This window comes from Rhinolophus sinicus, chromosome 18 (assembly GCF_057876585.1).
Source record: "Rhinolophus sinicus isolate RSI-liver-muscle chromosome 18, RSI-T2T, whole genome shotgun sequence".
NCBI classification, from domain to species: Eukaryota; Metazoa; Chordata; class Mammalia; order Chiroptera; family Rhinolophidae; genus Rhinolophus; species Rhinolophus sinicus.
In genome coordinates, this window is record NC_142518.1 from 85,990,543 (window position 1) to 86,018,222 (window position 27,680).

The 27,680-nt window shown below is 37.5% G+C and overlaps 1 protein-coding gene across 8 annotated transcripts in view; it reads right to left on the reverse strand.

The window, feature by feature from the left end:
* Positions 1-27,680, reverse strand: part of TENM1 (teneurin transmembrane protein 1) — a 1,194,370-nt gene that overhangs the window by 185,332 nt on the left and 981,358 nt on the right. For all 8 annotated transcript variants that reach the window (XM_074324280.2, XM_074324276.2, XM_088794943.1 and 5 more), the window contains one exon: positions 19,217-19,336. In XM_074324280.2, the coding sequence (XP_074180381.1) occupies positions 19,217-19,336 (120 nt within the window). The remainder of the gene's footprint in view (positions 1-19,216; positions 19,337-27,680) is intronic.

Sequence of the window (27,680 nt, forward strand, 5' to 3'; positions counted from 1 at the left end):
ACAAGAGACAACGATGGATATTTCGTAATGGTAAAGGGGACTATACAACAGGAAGACATAACAGTCATAAATATTTATGCCCCCAATCAGGGAGCACCAAAATATACCAAAGCAACTACTAACAGAACTAAAGGAAGAAATTGACCAAAACACAATTATACTAGGGGACTTAAATATATCACTGACAGCTATGGATAGATCATCCAAACAGAAGATATATAACGAAGTAGCAGCCTTAAATGACACATAAGATGAAATGCACATAATTGACATATATAGAGCACTTCATCCTAAAACATCAGACTATACATTCTTTTCTAGTGCATATGGAACATTCTCAAGGATAGACCATATATTGGGACATAAAATCAGCCTCAGCAAATTTAAGAAGATTGAAATCATACCAAGCATATTGTCTGATCACAAGACTTTGAAATTAGATATCAACTGTAAAATGAAAGCAGGAAAAAACAGAAATACATGGAGATTAAACACCATATTTTTAAAGAATGACTGGGTCAAAGAAGAAATTAGACAAGAGATCAAGAATACATAGAAACAAATGACAATGAAAATACATCCTACCAAAGTTTTTGGGATGTTAGTGAAAGCAGTCTTAAGAGGGAAATTTATCTCATTACAGGCCTATCTCAAGAAACAAGAAAAATCCCAAATAAATAATCTCATGTTACACCTTAAAGAACTACAAAAAGAAGAACAAGTGAAACACAAGTTCAGCCGAAGAAAGGAAATAGCAAAAATCAGAACAGAATTAAACGAAATAGAGAAGAAAAAGACAGTAGAAAAAATGAGTGTGACAAAAAAATGGTACTTTGAAAATATTAACAAAATTGACAAACCCTTGGCTAGACTCACTAAGACAAAAAGAGAGAAGACACTAATTAACAAAATCAGAAATGTAAAAGTGGAAGTTATCACGGAAACCACAGAAATACAAAGGATCATCCAAGAATACTATGAAGGACTATATGCCACCAAATTCAATAACCTAGAAGAAATGGACAAGTTCTTAGAAACATATAGCCTTCCAAGGCTGAACCATGAAGAACTGGAAAATCTAAACAGACCGATCACCAGTAATGAAATTGAATCAGTCATCCAAAACCTTCCCAAAAGCAAAAGTCCGGGACCAGATGGCTTCACTGGTGAATTCTACCAAACCTTCAAAGAGGATCTGATACCAATCCTGCTCAAACTCTTCCAAAAAATTGAAGAAGAGGCAGTACTCCCTAACTCATTCTATGAGGCCAACATTACCCTGATACCAAAACCTTGTAAGAACAACACACAAAAAGAAAACTACAGACCAATATCTCTGATGAATACAGATGCAAAACTCCTGAACAAAATTCTAGCAAATCGAATACAACAATGCATTAAAAAGATTATTCATCACAACCAAGTGGGGTTCATCCCAGGGACACAAGGATGGTTCAACATCCGCAAATCCATCAATGTGATACATCACATAAACAAAATAAAAGACAAAAATCATATGATTATATTAATTGATGCAGAAAAAGCATTTGACAAGATACAACATCCATTTATGATGAAAACACTTAATAAAATAGGTATAGAAGGAAAATACCTTAACATAATAAAGGCCTTATATGACAAACCCTCAGGTAATCATAATTAATGGTGAAAAAGTGAAGCCCTTTGCTCTACGTTCAGGAGCACGACAGGGGTGTCCCCTATCACCTCTGCTTTTCAACATAGTGTTGGAAGTCCTTGCCAGAGCAATCAGGCAAGAGAAAGAAATAAAAGGCATCCAAATTGGGAATGAAGAAGTTAAATTATCACTCTTTGCAGATGACATGATGCTATATATAGGAAACCCTAAAGACTCCACCAAAAAGCTATTAGAAACAAGCAACGAATACAGTAAAGTTGCTGGCTACAAAATCAATGTAGAAAACTCCATTGCTTTCCTATATACTAACAATGAAATCTCATGAAAAAAAATACAAAAAACAATTCCTTTTGAAATTGCAGTGAAAAGAATAAAATACCTAGGAATAAACTTAACCAAGGATGTGAAAGACCTATATGCTGAAAACTATAAGACTTTTTTGAAAGAAATTGAAGAAGATACAAAGAAATGGAAAGACACTCCGTGCTCATGGTTTGGAAGAATCAACATAGTTAAAATGGCCATATGACCCAAAGCAATATACAGATTCAATGCAATCCCCGTCAAAATCCCAATGGCATGTTTTAAAGAAATAGAACAAAAAATCATCAGATTTGTTTGGAATCACAAAAGACCCCGAATAGCCATAGCAATCTTAAGAAAAAAGAACAATAATGGAGGTTTCACACTTCCTGACTTTGACTTGTACTACAAGGCTACAATAATCAAAACAGCATAGTATTGGCAGAAAAACAGACACATAGACCAGTGGAATAGAATTGAGAACCCAGAAATAAAACCACATAAATATGGACAGATAATTTTTGACAAAGAAGCTAAAAACATACAATGGAGCAAAGACAGCCTCTTCAATAAATGGTGCTGGGAGAATTGGATAGCCACGTGCAAAAGAATGAAACTGGACTGCTATTTGTCACCATGTACCAAAGTTAATTCAAAATGGATCAAAGACTTAAGCATAAGACCTGACACAATAAACTGCATAGAAGGAAACATAGGTACTAAACTTATGGACCTTGGGTTCAAAGAGCATTTTATGAATTTGACTCCAAAGACAATGGAAGTAAAAGCTAAAATAAACGAATGGGACGATATGAAACTTAAAACTTCTGCACAGCAAAAGAAACCATCGACAAAATAAAGAGGCCACCAACTGAATGGGAGAAGATTTTTGCAAACAGTGCCTCTGATAAGGGGCTAATATCCAGAATATAAAAGGAACTCATGCAACTCAACAACAACAAAAAAAGCAAACAACCCAATTGAAAAATGGGCAGAGGACCTAAAGAGACATTTCTCCAAAGAGAACATACAAATGGCAAATAGACTTATGAAAAAGTGCTCAACATCACTAATCATCAGAGACATGCAAATCAAAACCACAATGAGATATCACCTCACCCCAGTCAGAATGGCGATCATCAACAAGACAAATAGTAACAAGTGTTGGAGAGGCTGTGGAGAAAAAGGAACCCTGATACACTGTTGGTGGGAATGTAGACTGGTACAGCCGTTATGGAAGGCAGTGTGGAGGTTCCTCAAGAAATTACGAATAGAATTGCCATATGACCCAGCAATCCCTCTCCTGGGTATCTACCCAAAAAATCTGAAAACATTTAGAGATAAAGACACGTGTGCTCCAATATTCATTGCAACTTTGTTTACGGTGGCCAACACATGGAAACAACCAAAATGTCCTTCGATAGATGAATGGATAAAGAAGTTGTGGTATATATACACAATGGAATACTATTCAGCGGTAAGAAAAGATGATATAGGAACATTTGTGACAACGTGGATGGATCTTGAGAGTGTAATGCTGAGTGAAATAAGTCAGACAGAAAAAGCAGAGAACCATGTGATTTCACTGCTATGTGGTATATAAACCAAAAACAACAAAAGAACAAGACAAACAAATGAGAAACAGAAACTCATAGACATAGACAATAATTTAGTGGTTACCAGAGGGTAATGGGGGTGGGACATGAAGGTAAGGGGTATCAAATATATCGTGATGGAAGGAGAACTGACTCTGGGTGATGAACACACAATGGGATTTATAGGTAATGTAATACAGAATTGTACACCTGAAATCTATGTAATTTTACTAACAATTGTCACCCCAATAAATGTAATATATAAAAAAAAGAAATCTCATAAAAATAAATACAAAAAACAATTCCTTTTCCAATTTCAGCAAAAACAATAAAATACCGAGGAATAAACTTAACCAAGCATGTGAGGGACCTATATAGTGAAAACTATAAGACATTTTTGAAAGAAATTGAGGAAGACACAAAGAAATGGAAAGACATTCTGTGCTCATGGATTGGAAGAATCAACATAGTTAAAATGGCCATATTACCCAAAGCAATATACAGATTTAATGCAATCCCCATCAAAATCTCAATGGCATTTTTTAAAGAAATTGAACAAAAAATCATCTGGTTTGTTTGGAACAACAAAAGACCCTGAATAGCCAAATCAATGTTAAGATAAAAGAACAATACTGGAGGTATCAAACTCCCTGACTTTAGCTTGTACTACAGGGCTACAATAATCAAAACAGTATGGTATTGGCAGAAACACAGACACATAGAACAATGGAATAGAATTGAGAACCCAGAAATAAAACCACATAAATATGGACAGATAATTTTTGACAAAGAAGCTAAAATCATACAATGGAGGAAAGATAGCCTCTTCAATAAATGGTGCTGGGAGAATTGGATAGCCATGTGCAAAAGAATGAAACTGGACTGCTATCTGTCACCATGTAACAAAATTAATTCAAAATGGATCAAAGACTTAAGCGTAAGACCTGACACAATAAACTGCATAGAAGGAAACATAGGTACTAAACATATGGACCTTGGGTTCAAAGAGCATTTTATGCGTTTGACTCCAAAGGCAAGGCAAGTCAAAGCTGAAATAAACGAATGGGACTATATGAAACTTAAAAGTTTTTTGCTTCTGCACAGCAAAAGAAACCATCAACAAAATAAAGAGGCAACCAACTCAATGGAAGAAGATTTTCGCAAACAGTGCCTCCAATAAGGGGCTAATATCCAAAATATAGAAGGAACTCATGCAACTCAACAAGAAAAAAACAAACAAACCAATTGAAAAATGGGCAGAGAATCTGGAGAGGCATTTCTCCAAAGAGGACATACAAATGGCAAATAGACATATGAAAAAATGCTCAACATCACTAATCATCAGAGAAATGCAAATCAAAACCACAATGAGATATCACCTCACCCCAGTCAGAATGGCGATCATCAACAAGACAAATAGTAACAAGTGTTGGAGAGGCTGTGGAGAAAAAGGAACCCTCATACACTGTTGGTGGGAATGCAGACTGCTGCAGCCATTATGGAAGGCAGTGTGGAGGTTCCTCAAAGAATTACGAATAGAATTGCCATATGACCCAGCAATTCCTCTCCTGGGTATCTACCCAAAAAATATGAAAACTTTCATACATAAAGTCACGTGTGCTCCAGTGTTCATTGCAGCTTTGTTTACGGTGGCCAAAACATGGAAACAAGCAAAATGTCCTTCAATAGATGAATGGATAAAGGAGTTGTTGTATATATACACAATGGAATATTATTCGGCGGTAGGAAAAGATGATATAGGAACATTTGTGACAACATGGATGGATCTTGAGAGTGTAATGCTGAGCGAAATATGTCAGACAGAAAAAGCAGAGAACCATGTGATTTCACTGATATGTGGTATATAAACCGAAAACAACAAAAGAACAAGACAAAGAAATGAGAAACAAAAACTCATAGACACAGACAACAGTTTAGTGGTTACCAGAGGGTAAGGGGGGTGGGGGGTGGGAGATGAGGGTAAGGGGGATCAAATATATGGTGATGGAGGAGAACTGACTCTGGCTGGTGAACACACAATGGGATTTATAGATGATGTAGTACAGAATTGTACACCTGAAATCTATGTAATTTTCCTAACAATTATCACCCCAATAAATTAAAAAAAAAATAAAAAATTGATAACGGGCAATATGATGCTCCTTAATATTCAAAGCAACTTAATTCCACAGGAGAGAGATGTAAGTAATTCCTTGCATTAAAAAAGATCTTTCTGTAAAACAGTTTTCAAGGATAAAATGCTCTTATTTGTAATCAGACTTAATTATGGATATCTCAGCACTCTCTTCGTATGACATTTATTGTATTTATTGTAGTATTACCAATCACGTCTTGTTGCAGAAATCGTCCAGATAAAGATATGTAGACAGTCACAAAGCATGGCTAATACTGTATTTTACTGTTGCTTTTTCAGTCAAGAAGCTGTAATATTAAGGCAGTTTCCAAAAATAATTTGAAGAACTGCATTAGCTATAGAAAATAATCTAGGTTTGAACTAAAAAATGAAAACCCAAGGCTGAATTCTTGATAATACAAGAGCAGTTTAAGGAAAGTATTGTGGGGGAAAAGTCTAACATTACTTGTGAAGAGACCTTTCTTCTAGTACGCATTCTACATTGATTTAACTCTGTGTCCTTGGGCAAGTTTATTTGCTTTACCCAAACCTTAGCTCTTGACTCTTTAAAAGTTAAAACAAACACAAACAAGCAACAACAACAAAACAACAACAAAATAAACTATCCAAACTAATATATGTACCTGGGAATTATTCTCCACTTCTAGAAAGATTAAACAGACAGGGCAGGCTTCCTATTTTTTAGAAAGAATGTAGTTTTGGCTTCATACACACCTGGGATTGAATCCCAGCTCTGCTTCCATGTTAACTTTGTGCCTTTGAGCTTGTTATTCTACCTCCACAAGTGTCAGTTTCCTCATTAGTAAAACGGGCTAATAGGATCTGTCTCTCAGCTACCACCATAAACGAGTAAATGAGATAAAGACTTAAGGGTCAAGCATATAGTAGTAGGGACTTAAAAAATGTTAACTTTCTTCTCAAATCAGATGTAGTGCCCCATTAAATTTACAAATATTTTTCTCTTGTAGTTCAAATGAACCCTAGGCGTTTGACTATCTCCATAAGCAGACACTGATTTTTAAGTTGTCCTGGGAATTTCCCCCAGGCTTTCGGTAATGGTTAGTTTTCTGTGTCAATTTGACGGGCGATAGTATCCAGTTATTTAATCAAACACTAATCTATGTGGTGTAGTGGATATATTTGTAGATATGGTTAATTATCCACAATTAGTTAACTTTAAGTAAAGGAGATTACCCTTGATAATGTGGGAGGGTCTCATTCAATTAGTTGAAAGACCTTAAGAGCAAAACTGAAGTTTCTCTAAGGAGGAAAGAATTCTGTCTCAAGACTGCAGAGGGAGTCTTGAAAAAGACTAAACTTTTTCCATAAGATTACTGTCTGCTAGCCTCCCCTAGTTTTAGGATTTGCCAATTGCCACAATCACATATGCCAATTCATTGAGATCTCTCTCTCTCTCCCCCCCCACACACACACAAACACACAGGTTCTATTTCTCTGGAGAAGTCTGACTGATTTCTCCCCTTCCCTACTATACAATTATATACAGTAAACACTATCTGGCAGACTCATTAATTGCCATGGAGATGGAAAGTGGCTGTGTCCAAAAACCCATTTGAACTATTCCAATGCCACATAGAATGCTCTCTAAATGATTAATTCTTTGGAATTTCCCCCACCACAAGTGATCTTCATTGGTATAGGTCATTAAGAATAGGTTATAAAGTCATATTGGGAGAGCTATTTGGCTTATTACTAGCTGAAGTATTTATAAACAGTTCTCTTTCAACACTTTACTGAACACCTGTTATCTATGTAAGTTGAAGGTGGTAAATCATAGAAGACAAGAGCCAGATTACTTGGGTTCAACTTTTGGGCTCTACCCTTATTAGCTGTGTTAATTTGGGTAAATTTTCTTATCTTCCAAATGGAGAGGATGATAATAATGATTCTTATCTCATAAAGTTGTTGTAAGGATGAAACAAAATGACATTTACATAAGTGGCGTATAGCAGATACTCATACTTACTTGTTTTTCCTTTAGAATTGATGCTTTTTTTTCTTTTCTGATACTTTGGCTCCTCACAATCTGCACATCTATTCTCTTTTTACTTTTAGAGGGCCCTATATTGCACTCCCATCCTTCTTTCTACTTTTAATACATCACCTTCGTCCCATAGCTTAGACATTTCCTGGTTCTCCAGGGAAAGTTGTCAATTAATTTGTGCAAATGGATGATAATGGGGGTAATTATTTCTAAATCCCACATATCATATTTCATTTAATAAGGAGTCAGTAATTTAACTCAAAGCAGTGATACATTTGGTGTATCACTAGGCACAGTGGCAGACCCATGGGATTGAGAACTGGAGACAGAGGGTCCTTACAGCATCTTGCATATCACACTCTGTCTACTAGATATCTAAATGCTAATCTCAATCGTTCAATAATTATTTTGCCCTCAGGTATATTTTCCTTATATTCTACTTCTGAAATGTGCTTACTCAATCTGAGGTAGCAATAAGCAGAGGCCTATAAATGGAAACTCTCATCACAGTGTAATTTTATATCCAAGAGATGACAATGGGATAGTCTGGTTGGAATTTGGGGTACATATTTTTAATGCTGACGCCCTTTGTAGAGCCTGAGGGGAGAGGTATTGTCAGAGGGGACTCTGGCTAGTATCTATCTGTCATCTACATGAACCTATTTCTCACAGTGAGCTGATAGAGGAGGGTCTTGGCATTTAACTTGAAATGAAAAACACAAATATTGCCCCTCATTAATGTTTTCTATAAACTAGAAACAAATATTTAGATTTTTTAGACATCAAGTTTATTTTGTTCTCTTATGAATATCAAATAATTCACTGAAATCTTTCTACACAAGCTAGAAAAACTGAGGCCCATCAGTTGTCCACGAGAAGTCAAATGTCCCTGAGAGAATATTCTACTTAAAGAAATAATCTATTTCTCATTTTCTTTTTTTAAAAAGTTTACTGGGATAAAAATTGTTAGTAAAATTACATAGATTTCAGGTGTACAATTCTGTATTACATCATCTATAAATCCCATTGTGTGTTCACCACCCAGAGTCAGTTCTCCTTCCATCACCATATATTTGTACCCCTTACCCTCATCTCCCACCCTCCACCTCCCTTACCCTCTGGTAACCACTAAACTATTGTCTGTGTCTATGACTTTTTGTTTCTCATTTGTTTGTCTTGTTCTTTTATTGTTCTTGGTTTATATACCACATATCAGTGAAATTATATGGTTCTCTACTTTTCCTGTCTGACTTATTTCGCTTAGCATTATACTCTCAAGATCCATCCATGTTGTCACAAATGATCCTATTTAATCTTTTCTTACCACCGAATAGTATTCCATTGAGTATATATACCACAACTTCTTTATCCATTCATCTATCGAAGGACATTTTGGTTGTTTCCATGTCTTGGCCACCGTAAACAGAGCTGCAATGTATATTAGAGCACACTTGTCTTTATGGATAAACGTTTTCAGATATTTTGGGTAGATACCCAGGAGAGGGATTGCTGGGTCATATGGCAATTCTATTCGTAATTCTTTGAGGAACCTCCACACTGCCTTCCATAACGGCTGCACCAGTCTGCATTCCCACCCACAGTGTATGAGGGTTCCTTTTTCTCCACAGCCTACCCAACACTTGTTATTATTTGTCTTGTTGATGATAGCCATTCTGACTGGAGTGAGATGATATCTCATGGTGGTTTTGATTTGCATTTCTCAGATGATTGGTGATGTTGAACATTTTTTCATATGTCTATTTGCCATTTGTATGTCCTCTTTGGAGAAATGTCTCTTCAGGTCGTCTGCCCATTTTTCAATTGGGTTTTTTGTTGTTGATTTTTGTTGTTGAGTTGCATGTGTTCCTTGTCCATTTTGGATATTAGCCCCTTAAGGGAGGCAATGCTTGCAAAAATCTCCAATTCAGTTGGTTGCCTCTTTATTTTGTTGATGGTTTCTTTTGCTGTACAGAAGATTTTAAGTTTGATATAGTCCATTCATATATTTTAGCTTTCAGGTCCCTTGCCTTTGGAGTCGAATTCATAAAATGCTCCTTGTACCCAAGGTTCATAAGTTTAGTACGTATGTTTTCTGCCATGCAGTTTATTGTTTCAGGTCTTATGCTTAAATCTTTGACCATTTTGAATTAATTTTGGTACATGGTCACAGATAGGAGTCCAGTTTCATTCTTTTGCACGTGGCTATCCAGTTCTGCCAGCACCATTTACTGAAGAGGCTGTCCTTTTTCCATTGTATATTTTTAGCTTCTTTGCCAAAAACTATTTGTCCATATTTATGTGGGTTTGTTTCTCTGTTCTCAATTCTATACTGTTGGTCTGTGTCTGTTTTTCTGCTAATACTGTGCTGTTTGATTATTGTAGACCTGTAGTACAAGCTAAAGTCATGGAGTGTGATACCTCCAGTATTATTCTTTTTTCTTAAGATTGCTTTGTCTATTCGAGGTCTTTTGTGGTTCCAAACAAATCTGAGGATTATTTGCTCTACTTTTTAAAAAATGCCATTAGAATTTTGATGGCGATTGCATTAAATCTGTATATTGCTTTTTAACTATGTTGATTCTTCCAATCCATGAGCACGGAATGTCTTTCCATTTCTTTGTGTCTCCTTCAATTTCTTTTAAAAAGTCTTGTAGTTTTCAGCATATAGGTCTTTCACATCCTTGGTTAAGTTTATTCCCAGGTATTTTATTCTTTTTGTTTCAATTGCAAAAGGATTGTTTTCTGTATTTCTTTTTCTGAAATTTCATTGCTAGTACATATGAATGCAATGGACTATTGTACATTGATTTTGCAGCCAGCAAATTTACTGTATTCGTTGATTGTTTCTAATAGCTTTTTTGTGGAGTCTTTAGGGTTTTCTATATATAGCATCATGTCATCTGCAAAGAGTGACAATTTAACTCCTTCGTTCCCAATTTGGATGCCTTTTATTTCTTTTTTTAATTTTATTTTATTAAATTTATTGGGGTGACAATTGTTACTAAAATTACATAGATTTCAGGTGTACAATTCTGTATTACATCATCTATATATCCCATTGTGTGTTCATCACCCAGAGTCAGTTCTCCTTCCATCACCATATATTTGATCCCCCTTACCCTCATCTCCCATCCCCCACCCCCCACCCCCCACCCCCCTTACCCTCTGGCAACCACCAAACCATTGTCTGTGTCTATGAGTTTCTGTTTCTCATTTGTTTGTCTTGTTCTTTTGTTGCTTTTGGTTTATATACCACATATCAGTGAAATCACATGGTTCTCTGCTTTTTCTGTCTGAATTATTTCGCTCAGCATTACACTCCCAAGATCCATCCATGTTGTCACAAATGTTCCTATATCATCTTTTCTTACTGCCGAATAGTATTCCATTGTGTATATATACCACAGCTTCTTCATCCATTCATCTATCGAAGGACATTTTGGTTGTTTCCATGTCTTGGCCACCGTAAACAAAGCTGCAATGAACATTGGAGGACATGTGTCTTTCTGTATAAATGTTTTCATATTTTTTGGGTAGATACCCAGGAGAGGGATTGCTGGGTCATATGGCAATTCTATTCGTAATTTTTTGAGGAACCTCCACACCGCCTTCCATAACGGCTGCACCAGTCTGCATTCCCACCAACAGTGTATGAGGGTTCCTTTTTCTCTACAGCCTCTCCAACATTTGTTACTATTTGTCTTGTTGACGATTGCCATTCTGACTGGGGTGAGGTGATATCTCATTGTGGTTTTGATTTGCATTTCTCTGATGATTAGTGATGTTGAGCATTTTTTCATATGTCTATTTGCCATTTGTATGTCCTCTTTGGAGAAATGTCTCTTCAAGTCCTCTGCCCATTTTTCAATTGGGTTGTTTGTTTTTTTGTTGTTGAGTTGCATGAGTTCCTTGTATATTCTGGATACTAGCCCCTTATCGGAGGTACTGTTTGCAAAAGTCTTCTCCCATTCAGTTGGTGGCCTCTTTATTTTGTCAATGGTTTCTTTTGCTGTGCAGAAGCTTTAAGTTTCATATCGTCCCATTCGTTTGTTTTAGCTTTTACTTCCATTGCCTTTGGAGTCAAATTCATAAAGTGCTCTTTGAACCCAAGGTCCATAAGTTTAGTACCTATGTTTCCTTCTATGCAGTTTATTGTGTCAGGTCTTATGCTTAAGTCTTTGATCCATTTTGAATTAACTTTGGTACATGGTGACAAATAGCAGTCCAGTTTCATTCTTTTGCACGTGGCTATCCAATTCTCCCAGCACCATTTATTGAAGAGGCTGTCTTTGCTCCATTGTATGTTTTTAGCTTCTTTGTCAAAAATTATCTGTCCATATTTATGTGGTTTTATTTCTGGGTTCTCAATTGTATTCCATTGGTCTATGTGTCTGTTTTTCTGCCAATACCATGCTGTTTTGATTATTGTGGCCCTGTAGTACAAGCCAAAGTCAGGAAGTGTGATACCTCCGTTATAGTTCTTTTTTCTTAAGATTGCTTTGGCTATTCTGGGTCTTTTGTGGTTCCAAACAAATCTGATGATTTTTTTGTTCTATTTCTTTAAAATATGCCATTGGGATTTTGATGGGGATTGCATTGAATCTGTATATTGCTTTGGGTCATATGGCCATTTTAACTCTGTTGATTCTTCCAATCCATGAGCACGGGATGACTTTCCATTTCTTTGTGTCTTCTTCAATTTCTTTCAAAAAAGTCTTATAGTTTTCAGCATATAGGTCTTTCACATCCTTGGTTAAGTTTATTCCTAGGTATTTTATTCTTTTTGTTGCAATTGCAAAAGGAATTGTTTTTTGTATTTCTTTTTCTGAGATTTCATTGTTAGTATATAGGAAGGCAATGGACTTTTGTGCGTTGATTTTGTAGCCAGCAACTTTACTGTATTCGTTGATTGTTTCTAATAGCTTTTGGGTAGAGTCTTTAGGGTTTTCTATATATAGCATCATGTCATCTGCAAAGAGTGATAATTTAACTTCTTCATTCCCAATTTGGATGCCTTTTTTTTTTTTTTCTCTTGCCTGATTGCTCTGGCAAGGACTTCCAACACTATGTTGAAAAGCAGAGGTGATAAGAGGACAGCCCTGTCATGTTCCTGAACGTAGAGCAAAGGGCTTCACTTTTTCACCATTAATTATGATTAGCTGAGGGTTTGTCATATAAGGCCTTTATTATGTAAGGTATTTTCCTTCTATACCTGTTTTATTAAGTGTTTTAGTCACAAATAGATATTGTATCTTGTCAAATGCTTTTTCTGCATCAATTGATATAATCATATGATTTTTGTCCTTTATTTTGTTTATGTGATGTATCACATTGATGGATTTGCGGATGTTGAACCATCCTTGTGCCCCGGGGATGAACCCCACTTGGTCGTGATGAATAATCTTTTTAATGCATTGTTGTATTCGTTTTGCTAGAATTTTGTTCAGGAGTTTTGCATCTGTATTCATCAGAGATATTGGTCTGTAGTTTTCTTTTTTTGTGCTGTCCTTACCAGGTTTTGGTATCAGGGTAATGTTGGCCTCATAGAATGAGTTAGGGAGTACTGTCTCTTCTTCAATTTTTTGGAAGAGTTTGAGCAGGATTGGTATCAGATCCTCTTTGAAGATTTGGTAGAATTCACTTAGTGAAGCCATCTGGTCCAGGACTTTTGCTTTTGGAAAGGTTTTGGATGACTGATTCAATTTCGTTACTGGTGATCAGTATGTTTACATTTTCCCGTTTTTCATGGTTCAGCCTTGGAAGGCTATATGTTTCTATGAATTTGTCCATTTCTTCTAGGTTATTGAATTTGGTGGCATATACTCCTTCATAGTATTCTTGGATGATGCATTCTATTTCTGTGGTGTCCGTGATAACTTCCTCTTTTCATTTCTGTATTTGTTAGTGTCTTCTCTCTTTTTATCTTAGTGAGTCTAGCTAAGGGTTTCTCAATTTTCTTAATCTTTTCAAAGAACCAGCTCTTTGTGACACTAATTTTTTCTATTGTCTTTTTGTTCTGTATTTCATTTAGTTCTGCTCTGATGGTTAATATTTCCTTTCTTCTGCTGACCTTTGGTTTCATTTGTTGTTCTTTTTCTAGTTCTTTAAGGTGTAATGTGAGGTTATTTATTTTAGATTTTTCTTGTTTCTTGAGATAGGCCTGTAATGATATAAATCTCCCTCTTAAAACTGCTTTTGCTGTGTCCCAAAAGTTTTGGTAGGATGTATTTTCATCGTCATTTGTTTCTATGTATCTTTTGATCTCTCCTCTAATTTCTTCTTTGACCTGGTCTTTCTTTAAAAGTATGTTGTTTAATCTCCATGTGTTTGTCTTTTTCCCTGCTTTCTGTTTGCAGTTGACATCCAATTTCAAAGCCGTGTGATCAGAGAAAATGCTTGGTATGATTTCAATCTTCTTAAATTTGCTGAGGCTGATTTTATGTCCCAATATATAGTCTATCCTTGAGAATGTTCCATGTACATTAGAAAAAAATGTACAGTCTGATGTTTACGATAAAGTGCTGTATAAATGTCAATTATGTCCATTTCATCTAACATGTCATTTAGGGCTGCTATTTCATTATTATTTTCTTTTTGGATGATCTATCCATAGTTGTCAATGATGTGTTTAGATCCCCTAATATAATTGTGTTTTGGCCAATTTTTCCCTTAGGTCTGTCAGTAGTTGCTTGGCATATTTCGGTGCTCCGATTGGGGGAATAAATATTGATGCCTGTTATGTGTTCTTGTTGTATAGTCCCTTTTACCATTATGAAATGTCAATCTTTGTCTGTTGTTACCTTTTTCACCCTGAAGTGAGATTCGTCTGAAATCAGGATGTCTACACCTGATTTTCTCTGGATACCATTTGCTTGGTGTGTCAATTTCCACCCTTTCACTTTGAGTCTATACTTGTCCTTGTAGCTGAGATGTGTCTCTTGGAGACAGCATATGGTTTGGTTTCGTTTTTTGATCCAATCTGCTACTCTGTGCCTTTTTATTGGTGAGTTCAGCCCATTTACATTTAGGGTGATTATTGATATGTGAGGATTTCCTGTCATTCTATCTTTAGTTTTTTGGTAAGGCTGTGTCTCCATTTTTCCTTTGCCTTTTTGTTGTTGTCTATTATTTCTGTGTGGTGGTATTCTATGATGTTTCTCTCTGTTTCTTCTTTTTTTACAGTACATATTTCAGTTCTGGATTTTTCCTTTTTTCAGTGGTTACCATTAAGTTTATGTAAAAGAAAGTATGATATTTAGAGTATTCCATTTTTTTCAGCACGCTTACTTTCTCCATTCCCATATTCCAGTTCCGGCCTTTACTCTTCCCCATTTTATGTTTTGGTTGCCACAAATTGTCCCTGTTGATGGTGGTTGAATAGCTTCATTCTGTATTTCTTGTGGTGCAGGTCGTGTATTAGAAAATTCCTTCAAATTCTGTATGTCTGGAAAGGTCTTTATTCCTCCTTCATATCTAAAGGATATCTTTGCAGGATATATTATTCTTGGCTCATAATTTCTCTCTTTCAATAGTTTGAATATTCGGTTCCACTCCCTTCTGGCTTGTGGAGTTTCTGCTGAAAAATCTGCTGATTATGTAGTGGGCTTACCTTTGTATGTTATCGTCTTCTTTTACCTGGCTGCCTTGAGGATTCTTTCTTTGTTGTTGATTTTAGACAGCTTCAATACAATGCGCCTTGGAGAAGGTCTGTTTGGATTGAGGTAATTAGGTGTTCTATTTGCTCCTTGGATCGGAGGATCCAGTTCTGTCCACAAGGTTGGGAAGTTATCATCGACAATTTGTTTGAATATATTCTCTGTTTCCTTCTCTCTTTCTTCTCCTTCTGGTATGCCCATTATTCTTATATTGCTCTTTCTGATGGAGTCAGAAAGTTCTTGTAGAGTTCCTTTATTTCTTTTAAGTCTCAAGTCTCTTTTTTCTTCCATCTATGTCATTTCCAGGTTTCTATCTTTGATGTCACTGATTCTTTCCTCCATCTGGTCACCTCTACTACCTAAGCTGGCTATTTCATTCTTTATTTCTTTTATAGAGTTCTATATCTCCAGAAATTCTATTTTGTTCTTTTTTAAAATTTCAATCTCTTGTGTAAAATGCTCATGTTGTTCTTGATTGTGTTTCTGAGTTCATTAAACTGCCTTTCTGTGTTTTGTTGCATCTCATTGAGTTTTTTCAGAACTCCAATCTTGAATTCTCTGTCATTTAAGTCACATATTTCTATATCTTTAAGTTCCTTTTCTGGAGACTTTTCACTTTCTTTCTGAGCTGTCTTGTTGCCTTGGTTATTCATGGCAATTACTGATTTATTATTTCTCTTCCTGGACATCTATAGGAGTGGCTTCTTCAACAGGTTGATAGGAAGAGTATTTCTTTTGTTTTCCAGTGCTTGTTGGTAGAGTGTTTTATTTGCTCTCCAACTTCAGCCTTTTTTTCTCTCTCACATGGTATTGCTATGTTTCCTCTGCACTGTTCCAGCTTCTCACACAATGGGGGGATTCCCTTGCAGACGGGCTCTCCTCTGTTCATAGTTCGCCTGGGTCACAGGGCGTGTGGGTATGCGGAGAGCTTTGGAAGTTCCAAAGCTCTTCTTTCACCAGATTCAGAGCCCATATATTTCAGCAGTTCTCTTTCCTCCTGCAGGGATCCACCTATATAGTTGGTGCCAGGGACGGGGTGTGTTGTGAGAGGTGGCCCAGAGCAATGGCAGAGAGCACCACCACAGCCGGTCCTGCTTCCACAGCTCCCTCCTCTTTGCTGGAACTAGCTGTGCTGCGAATCTGTGTGTGCGGTCCACAGTTCTCAGAACAGCAAATATTCTGTTCTTTTGATCGGACACTGCTACTGTTCCACTTCTAGCACCGGGCATGTGCGAGTGGGGTGAGCTCTGGGAGGGTAGGGAGAGGGCGGTTGTCTCAGTGCCTAAGGCTTCTGTCGTCTGTGGCAGTGAGGGTTTATACCACCGTTTACAGCCTTCTTCCTCAGTCTTGTCTCTGAGGTCTCTGCTGTGAACTTTGGGTTCAGCTGTGTTATATGCTGTCCCCTCAGCCCTGTGGGCCATTATCAGAGCCCTAGCAGTCTGACTTCTTCCCTCTCTCTCTCAGCTGTAGTAGTTCCGGGACACAGCGAGCTCGGAGCAGCGAGCTAGGTCTGTGTCCTGTGCCCGCGCGGTTCAGTCTCCTTGCTTCTCCCTTCCCTCCTCCCCGCTAGCAGTATTCGGCCACCTTTAGGTGAATTCAGTAGTGGGCCTCTTCTTCTTGCCTGTCAGCTGTGCAGGGAGTCCTTTGTGGGGTTATAGTTGTTCCATTTGTTGTAAATTCCAGGGAAGATTTACAGAGGCTCACCTCACACCGCCGTTTTGATGACGTCTGTCTCTTTTTCACTTTCTGATATATGGCTGAATATGCTGGCAAGGGAGAGGCCAGTTTTGTGTCCCAGTTACTGGTGTGTGAAGTACCAAGATTTCATCGTTCAATGTAATTGGGAGAAAGGTCTGTTTGAATTATTAATGAGCTGATTATGGAATATTTTACAGGTATGTAGTTTTTGTTGCTTATATATACAAGTATAAGGAATATATTTGTGTGTGTACGAGATCTGACAATTAAGTTCACAAACTTGTTGCAAGGATGTTGCTAACCTTTTTTTGATATCAGAGGGATTATTCATTATGAATTTGTACCAACTGGACAAACAGCTAATTAACTTTACTATTTAGAAGTGATAAAAAGGCTGCATGGAAAAGTTAGGCCACCTGAACTTTTCCCCAACAATTCATGGCTCTTGCATCACGACAATGCATCAGCTCACATGGCATTGCCTGTGAGGGAGTTTTTAGCCAGTAAACAAATAAACTGTATTGGAACACCTTCCCTACTCACCTGATCTCGCCTCCAATGACTTCTTTCCTTAGCCAAAGATAAAAGAAATATTAAAAGGAAGACATTTTGATGGCATTCAGGACATCAAGGGTAATGCAATGACAGCTCTCATGGCCATTCCAGAAAAAGAGTTCTAAAATTGCTTTGAAGGGTGGACTAGGGGCTGCTGTCAGTGCATAGCTTCCCAAGGGGAGTACTTTGAAGATTACCATAGTGATATTTAGCAATGAGGTATGTAGCACTTTTTCTAGGATGATTTCTCGAACTCAATTGTCTGACTTCATATGTATATATGAAGTTTGCCTTGGTCACAGGGTGTGTGGGTATGCGGAGTGCTTTTGAATTTCCAAAGCTCTTCCTTCACCAGATTCAGAGCCCATACGTTTCAACAGTTCTGTTTTCTCCTGCATATGTATAGAGCTATTTGCTATAACAAGCTCAGCAGAACTACTCTGGATATGCTGAGCTTGTTATAGCAAATAGCTAGTTAATAAGTAATATAATTTATATAAAAATAATCCATATGATTTACTTAAATCTCAAAAACAGTTTGTTTTCTTAAGTAGGTTAAAACACTTCTTTATTACTTTATTTAATTATTTTTATAAGCATTTTCTTGACAAGCAGTTGAAAAAAAATAAATTCATAATAGTTCAAGTGGAACAATTAACAATTCCGAAGTGTTTAAGACTAATATGCTTTGATTGTAGGTTCTTGTAATGAGAGTTTCTCACACTGTGATAAAGTTCCAAGCAAACAGATCTATTTATATGAGTATTAAAGCAGCTTTTTATGCATATGACATTTTAAGGGTAGCCACCTGGAGACTAGGGCACCTCAAAGCCTTTATTACAATGTCCTGAGCTTCATAAATAGATGCCTTTAAGCGGGACACATTGGCCTATTGACTCACATATTCTGAACAAATGTCTGTCTAAATGAGAGCAACAAAAATGTTTTTTTGCCAGCAAATCTTTTCCCAGGAGAAGATTTACTTAGTGATCTTGTTTCCCAGGTTACAGAGAACCCTGAAAAGCCCTAAGAGAGCAGCCTGGTGGTTGGTGCTTAAGATTAAATCACTATGGTTATATAGACACCAAAGGGAATTGTTTGGCTGACCATGCTTGTCAATCAGTTACAGCCACTAGTAAGACAGGCAATCTAGGAAGGACACATTTTAAAAACCATGTCTTAATGTGGTTAAATTCTATACTTTTGGAAGAAATCTTTTGTACACCTTCATTTCTAAATATTTTCAGGCTGTCGTGGAAGAACATCCTAAGTGTTCCCCAGCTCCCTTTTTTTTTACCTGCATCATCTCACCAAATTTTGAAGCTGGATTTGTAAATGGAATTAGATGGAAGCTAGAAAACTTTCCACATGGCCTGGGTTTCAAGAAGATTTGAGAGTATTAGCACAGGGTTAGAAGGGAAATTTGATTTGATTTAGGTGGGGGATAGAGGAAATAAATACCACCAATAACTTTTTGATATACAACCAGAAGGAAGATGGCTTACAAACACTGCAACACCTGAGTCTTGGTTTCAGTAACAAATAGAAGTTAGTATTTGGCCCCCACAATGATCAGAAGCAATTTTGACCTACCTTCCATCTTGACGGCTGATGGTAAACCCATAATCACTGTGGTGCAAGAAACTAACATTCACCCCTACTAGAGGGGTTCCATCTATGGCCACCACTTGGCCTCGAATCACACAAGCACGCCTGCAACACAAGATCAAAGGCAAATATAAAGTATGCTGAAATTGGATTCTAGAAGGAAGTTGGAGAAACTTTGGAAAACACAGTCAAGTATGACAAAAAAAACAATAATTTCACGAACTAGTAGTAACTATTAATAACATTTTGTGGAGGGTATGTGTATCTCTTTTACCCGTCTAAGTTGAGATTATGCTCAGTATAGTTCTGTATCCTGATATTTTTAAGTTAACAGTATATTATTAATATTGTCTGATTTAATTAGAAATTTAATACAGCATTTTGTTATTAGATAAAATAACCTTAAAATAGTATTCTTTAATGTGTTTAAGCCATTCCCTATTTTAGGACATTTCATTGTTTCTTAATTTTTTTCTGCACTGAATTTCTTGTTATTTCCTTAGGAGATAGTACTAGTTGTGGAAAGATATTTTTCTGTTATTAAAATTAAAATTAATTACTTAATACATAAATACATTGTAGATATGACTAAAGTCCCTGCTGACCACCTCCCTCCCAGTTCCTGGTCTTCTCCCCAGTAGTAATCATCAATATCATTTTGTTAAGTGCATTTTCTATGCATTTACATATATAGGTGTGAATATTTTTAAGGCTCTTGATACATATTGCCAAATTGCTTTTTCTGGAATAACAACTTTTTTAAAAACCAGACTTAGTTGTGTGAATTTTAAGAGTTAAATTCTGCAAAAGAGACACAGTCCTTACTATAGTACTTGAATTCTCTTGCATAATTGAAATAAAATATTTCAGGAGGTTTGCCCTTTAAACAAATGGGTTTCATCCTTACCAAAGAATGGGATTCCATTAAACTGGTCCTTAAGTAGGGACGCAGTCCACTGAAACATGTATATTTTCAGCTGGATCCTGGCCAGCAAGTTGTAACAAATTTCTGGAGCTTGGCATTTAAGAAGGTCCAGAGCAAATACCAACAAAGAATTTTCACTGCTCTGTTGTTATTGAGGAGGTTGTGGGTGATGGGGATTAGTTTTTCACCAGAGTCCAATCCTAGTCTTGGCAGGCCTGAGCTCTAGAACGTGCATTTTATAGGTGGAGCTTGCAGGATTGAGGAAGATTGGGCAAAGCCAATAATTTTTCCTAGGGCATCAATGTTGGTTTTTTCACCAAGTAGGATTCAGGGTATCCAGAGAAGCTAAATTTTGGATTAAAAGGGGCCATGTTATTTGAGTGAACATGACTTTCCAAAGTAATTATAATAATTCCACCGTGGCATTAGACATTCTTCGAACAGAATCAGCAAGTCAAGGCCATGTATCTAAAAACTCATGGCCACAAAGATCATTCGAGTGAGAAAAAAAAAATCTCTGAAAAAGCGAAACACAGTTACCAGCCAAAGCTTGTTTTATATGCTATAGCTAATAAACTTCACTACTAAATTCTATTGCAATGAGAGGAATTGGATATATTATGCTAATAGGATTTATCCTCCATTACTTAAGACCTTCCCCCCAACACAAATTACAAACCATTACACAATGTAAGCTAGTATAATTGTTGCTATTAGTGTTTTTGTATGTTGAGCCCTCAGACTAACATTCCTAGTTCTGACATAAATTAGTGGCTTTCTTCTTTCTAGTGAGCTGCCCATTTTATGAACTCTTTAAGTCATGGTTCTGAATGGCATGGAAATGGCATATCGGCACTTGCTTTGCCTTGTCTGATTCCCCCAGTCTCTTTGGGGGCGGTTTTTTAATCCCATTTGTTCTAATAGAGACATTTGAAAGTCACTGAGTTCTGGATTTTGAACCAATCTTGACAGATCTGGTCCTAGGTTCTAAGTCCAATGTAACAAGAAACGAAAATAAAACAATGTCTCAAGTTTTATACAGTAACATTTTGAAAATCTTTACAAAGCAATATTTGACAAGCTGGGTATAGATTAAGTATAAACAAATAGAAAATCTTGTGCAAACTATATAGGGATTGGAGTCAGAGGGGCTCAGAAGAGATTGTATGTTAGTGAGGCCAAACCATTTGTTTTAAAATCAGTTAAACATTGCTTCTTGAGACCTAAGTACTGATGGCTTTTTTTTTTGGGGGGGGGGGCGTGTTGGAGGGGTAATTATGAACTTGCCAAGGCTCTACCAGTTAACAAGGTGGCCTTTGCAGCAATAATGTCTACTACCTAGGTGGTCGCCGATTCCCTATTGACAAGGCAATTCTACACTCACTCATTTTATTTGTTCACATTAATCTAGACATGGCATCTTCCCACAGCTGTACTAGGCTCAATTATTTTTGTTTTTATTTTGTCAAGTCTAGTTGGCAATATTTTCTCATATTTTATGACAAACACAGACTTGTCTCTTTTCTTTGCTGCTCTTTTATTTTCTATACAGATTGTATTTATGAAGGATCCAGGCTGGCAAGTGGAAGTCTTATAAAAGTTGTCATTATTCTGTGCATTTCTCTTGTATTTCTCTCTTCCTTCATTCTGTATCTCATTCTGAGTAGACCTGTCTTTTGACTCTCCTGCTGTTTAATATTCCTCATATTTTATGAAGCACACAGATTTGTGTGATAATAACTCATAAAAGTCATTATTATTCAGGACATTGTTTACCTGTTCTCCTCATTCATTTCACTCTTTGTCATTCATAAATAATGCATAGACTTGTCTTTCAACTCCTTTATTTTTTTTATTCTTCATATTTTATGATCCACACCAACTTACAGCATATGATAAAGCCCCATAAAACTTATTACTCTATATTTATCAGCATTGAACTCTCTTTGTAATGTATTAGATTTTAAATGTTCTAAGATTCCCTGTATCTTGCTACATTTTCTCTCATTATTTACACACTCGATGTCATCCATTTTTCACAAGAATAACTCGTGGCTTCTTTTATTCTTGGATTACTAATACTTACTACAATCTTTGACAAACATCAGTCATCCTGTGTCAGTTTAAATTGTCTAACTTTCGGGACAGTATTAAAGTATTCTTTTTAAATTTGCAGTAATCTTGATTGGCACTGCATGCAGAAACCTAGGGAAATATTCTTCTCAGGCAAACTCTCCATTTCAAAGAGAAAGCTCGAGTTCACTTGCTTCCCCAGGTTACTCCAGCCCCAGATGGCCCTTAGGGAGCCTTAATATATATTCTTGGCAAGAAGGGTGTATTGTGCCACTTGTTCAGCTAAACTACCGTTTTTGAACTCCCAGCTTCTAAACTCATTTTTTTTCCATAATTATGGATGGTAGCTGTGTATCTGCTTTATTTTTCCTGATTTACACAGCCACTAAAATGTAATTTCTCCCCATTTATATAATCTGTTTGGATTATGCTGCTCATATCCAAGGCAGCTTATATAATTCATCTATTTCCTATGTTAGATCCTTGCTGAAGTACTGAGGTGTGTATGGTGGGGGTCTGCCTTTGGTAGTACCACATTCCTTGGTACTTTCCTTGGTGCTTTTCATCACTTCCGTTATGGTACCTTCCTGTTGCAGAGGCTCTGGATTCTTCAAATTGCCATCTAAATAAGGCAGCCATATTGGGATGTCCTTGGTCTGTCTTGGGGAAACATCTTGAGTTCTTAAACTTTTGGCCCTTCAAACGATCCTCAACATGAGTCTGAATTATTCAAGGACCTGACTTTTTTTCTAAAACTTTCTTCAGTTAAATAATATACAGAACTCTTCTGGACTTTTAAAACCAGATGATAGAAGCTACTGTCTGGGCTGTCATGAAGCTGGCCCTGCACATGTAAACAGCAGGTAAGTACCCAGTGTGACTGTCTTTTGTGTTGGTGTCTGTATGTACTCTAAATGATATTCCATCTTTGCCTGGGGCTTTCTCCTTCTTTGATTCAGACATGAATGGGATGCTTTGCTTTCTTGAATCTTTAAAAACAAGAACCTCTCCCTGCTGTTGTGGGTTATAGCAAGAAATCTTGAGCTTAGATGGACATGTCCAATGCGACTTTAAAAAAATGTATGGGGGGAAAAAGTCACCCCTCTCAAGTGTCTCTTTTCCTGTTCTCTGGAGGATACTAGCTACAGCCAAGCTGTCTACCTGCTGTCACTATGCTGAAGCAGCAATCCCAAAGGAATTGCATTTCCCTTTAACTAAATCCTCTCAGGGTTTGGAGCTTGGTTTGAAGAACAGGGCATCATGGGAAATGCAAGTCAAAATACACTTTACTGAGAGCCTTATTTAACTAACAAGCTGCTTTTTAGACAGTTCTGATGCAAAATATCTAATTCACTCCTTATTTTCTATTTTCATGGCATAGTCAATTTATCCCTAGCCTTCAATAAACTCTTGGTTCCCTTCTCTTCCCTTGTTTGCTTTTTTTTGTCTGTCTTTTCAAATTTCCAATATTCATTCAACACCTCAGGCAAAACATTAAGCTCAAGCACAAAAGTTGGTTTGTAAAACAAGGCTGAAAACTAAATTGCTGAAAGAAGATATAATTTACTGCATTGTGTTTCTGATTAAAATCTTTTGTAATGAAATGAGGCTTGGGGCTAGGAAAGTTAGAGCTATTTATTTGCTTTTGTTGCTAACCTGAGCATAAGCAAACTTTGAAGGGTAACATTCAAAACTGAGGACCTGGTCATAGGGATCCAGCATCAGATGGGCATGTTAGGTGGTTTTCTCCATAGGAACAGATCAAATGACAGCTCTGGTCAAGAATAGGACTGGGATAGGAGAGACCATGTGAATCCTCTGCTCACTAGTGTTGGAATCCTGCCCTGTAAATTCCTCTGTGAGTTGTCATTTGGCTCAAGTCTCCAAGGCACAGAAACCTGCTGCATATGAGGTACTGTTTAATGGTTCTCTTGACACCTCCAATGGACAGAAACCTGCTGCGTATGAAATGTGGTTTGATGGTTCTCCTGACATTGTCTCTTGAGGGCTTATTATATCCAGAGTTGTGCATTGTGTCATTTGGGTTAAAGCACTGCAGCTTCTGAGGGCCCTATTGGAATGCAAATACCTCTAAGTTGTTGGGACAAAAGGGCTTATGATGTCCTCTATCTCCTGCCAAAATGCAATGAATAAAGGATCTTCTCTTTACAGTGTAATTTTGGGACTGTGATGCTGGTTCTCAGTCCTTCCCCCCCCCCTTTTCTCTTGTACAGACCACTGGTTCTCAAACTTGATCATGTACCAGATCACTTGGAGGGCTTGATAAAACAGACTGCTGGGCCCCACCCCCAGAGTTTCTGAATTTTGAGAACCACTGCTTTAGGGAAAGCAAGACCAGTATATATCCAGCCAATTAATGTGTATGAACTGAGGAGGGAGGCGGGGGTGTAAGCCATATAAAGGCAGCATATCACCAAGTGGTTCACAATCTTAACATGAAATCTGTGAGGCATGGCTTTTTAAGTCTTCCATACAAACCTCTGGCAAACAGTTTATAAAACTAGTTTGGGGCATCATGTTGAAATTGTCATGACAATTGGATTACAAGATGAACTCCAGGGTCCCTTCAAATCCAGAGATTATAATAAAATGGAAAAATGTTTTAACCTGAGTTATCTGTCCTACACAAGATTCAATTTCTTCCCCACTCCTATTCTCATTATACAGTGTTATTGCACTTGTCATAGCTTCTCTTGCATGAGAGTTATATATCTGGGCTGGCTCAGTGGCTCAGGCGGTTGGAGCTCCATGTTTCTAACGCTGAAGGCTGCCGGATCAATTCCCACATGGGCCAGTGCCAGATGGCTCAGTTGGTTGGAGCTCGGGGCTCTCAACCACAAGGTTGCCGATTTGACTCCTCGACTTCCACAAGAGACGGTGGGCTGCGCCCCCTGCGACTAAGATTGAACACGGTACCTTGAGCTGAGCTGCAGCTGAGCTCCCGGATGGCTCAGTTGGTTGGAGCGCATCTCCTCAACCACAAGGTTGCCGGTTCGACTCTCGCAAGGAATGGTGAGCTGAGCTCTCTGTAACTAACTAATGGCAACTGGTCCTGGAGCTGAGCTGCACCCTCCACAACTAAGACTGAAAGGACAACAACTTGACTTGGAAAAAGTCCTGGAAGTACATACTGTTCCCCAATAAAAGTCCTGTTCACCTTCCCCCCAAAAATAAAAAGAATTGATTCTTAAAAAAAAAAAAAAAGAGTTATATATCTGTATGTCCTCCCTATTAGGTAGTCATTCTAGGGCAAGGACTGTGATTTTCCTCTCTGCATCCTTTCCAATGGCTGGTGTACACAACACATGCTCAAGAAAGTTTCAGAAAATTTCAACTCAAATATTTTTATATGAAGTTGGGAGATACTTGCAACCTACCCTTATGGCACTGCTTCAAGAGTTTCAAAGACTACTTTGAGGTTCCTGTGTGATAGATGCCTTACAGTTTATTTATTAAATGGCAGCATTCTGACTTGTGCATTACAACTTTCTCATCATGAGAGTTTTTTTGTTGTTGTTGATAATTGACTACTTTAGGGAATTAAATAGTACCACTGTGAAAAGGAATGAATGAATAGTCCTCCTCAAATGCTTAATTTATGAACACTAACCTCATTATTCCTTTACATATTACCATATAATTACAATTTGGTATTTCATAATTTAAAACAATTAAGGGTTCTAACATTCAGATATTATGGGGGTTTCCACACAACAGATGCTGGTTTTTTGATATATGTTATCTAAGCTAGTACAGCACTGTGAAAGCATTTAATGTTATAGCATAAATCCGTACTCATGTTCTGAAAATGAGAATGCAGGGAATGTTCATATGCAAATCCAATAAAATCTCATTAGTTTTTACTTAAATAGAACAGGCTGATTTAGTCCTACTCAATTGGTCACTAGCCCAAATAAATAATACCTACCAAATGGATAACATTCAAAACAGCTGGGAGCATTACCCATCAGCATTCTAGGACTCTGGGAAAGGTGGTGCTATTGAAAATGCAGATAGCTTTTTAAGCAGAATTATTTTCCCCATGGCTAGTGATGTTTCAAGTAAAACAAAATGGGGGCACTCACCCTGAGGTAGGGTAGGTATTTTCCCATCTGCCCTGGTAATTGCTTGTCAAAAGTAGGCTTGCTTCGGATGCCTGAGATCTCCAAAGTAATGGGAAAAAGATCAAATGTTTTGAAGCAATAAGAAAACTGACGACACAGTCACATTTTCAGGACTGTGTAAGTGGCAGTTTGCTTCATTTAGACACATGTTTATTTTTGTCCAGAATTTGAATACTGAAATGTTTGTCTTGTAAGCCCTTGCAACTCTTGAATAGTCTCAAGTTTTTGTTTTTTGGTTTATTTTTGTTTTGTTTTTGCCTGTTTTACACATTACTCAAATGGTTAATCATTGTAATCAGCCTTATGGGGTTTTATTAACCTCATTATCCTTTCCTGTCACTTCTCTGTGAATCTGCCTGTGGGGACAGCCAGGAGTGCAGTTTCCAGGCTCTCGGCCTCACACAGACAGGTGCTGGCTCAGGTAGTAAATGGCCATCAACTGTGATTGCATGGCCATCAGCTGTAGCTAGTTGGCCGTCAGCTGTAACCAGTGAGCCATTGGCCATTAATATAACTGCTGTGGCTAGGCTAGCAGAAAAATGGGGGCTAGCAAGAAAATGGTGGTTGAGCCTGCAAGTGGTGCAGCGAGGATTGTGAACAGTGTGGCTCCTGCTTCCTGTGTCTCCAACCCAGCCACCAGCGAGAATATCGTGGTATGACTTCCCTATCTATGGCTCCGTGGGTGTTCCTTTTTGGCCTCACCGTGTCCTGCATTCTTATGTGGGGAGCAGGACCAGAGACCCCGCAGGACGCCCTCCACGACAAACGGCGCAGTGAGCAGGGTCCCCCGCACGACACTGGGTGTGGATGACTCTTCCCGTCAGGGAGGTAAAATGGTGGCTTTGCTCTATGGACACTAGTTCCAGCTCTGGCTTGCTAGTTATCACTGTTATGACTTTTCCTAAGAAACAGAATTGCTCGTGATTTCATTTGTTCCTTATGGAAAGTGAGAATAATAGTTCTTCCCTGTCCTATCCTCAATCACCTCACAAAGAGGTGATAAAATATATAAGCATATATTTGTATAAATATTTATTAAGCACTTATTCTGAGTCAGGTACTATGCCATGTTGTTTCCTTATGTTATTTCATTTAATATCGATATAACCCTGAGTAGGCACAACTATTAGACCTGTTTTTAAAATGAGGAAACAGATCCAGAGAGGTTAAAAAAATTTGCTCAAGACAACACAGCTAGTAAGTGAAGTGGTGGAGGGCTTTTTAACCAGATTCTAAAAGGCCTGAGCTATGTGCAGATCTTTCTTAAGATGTAGAAAATGTGGCTGCAAATGAAAAGAAAGTCCTT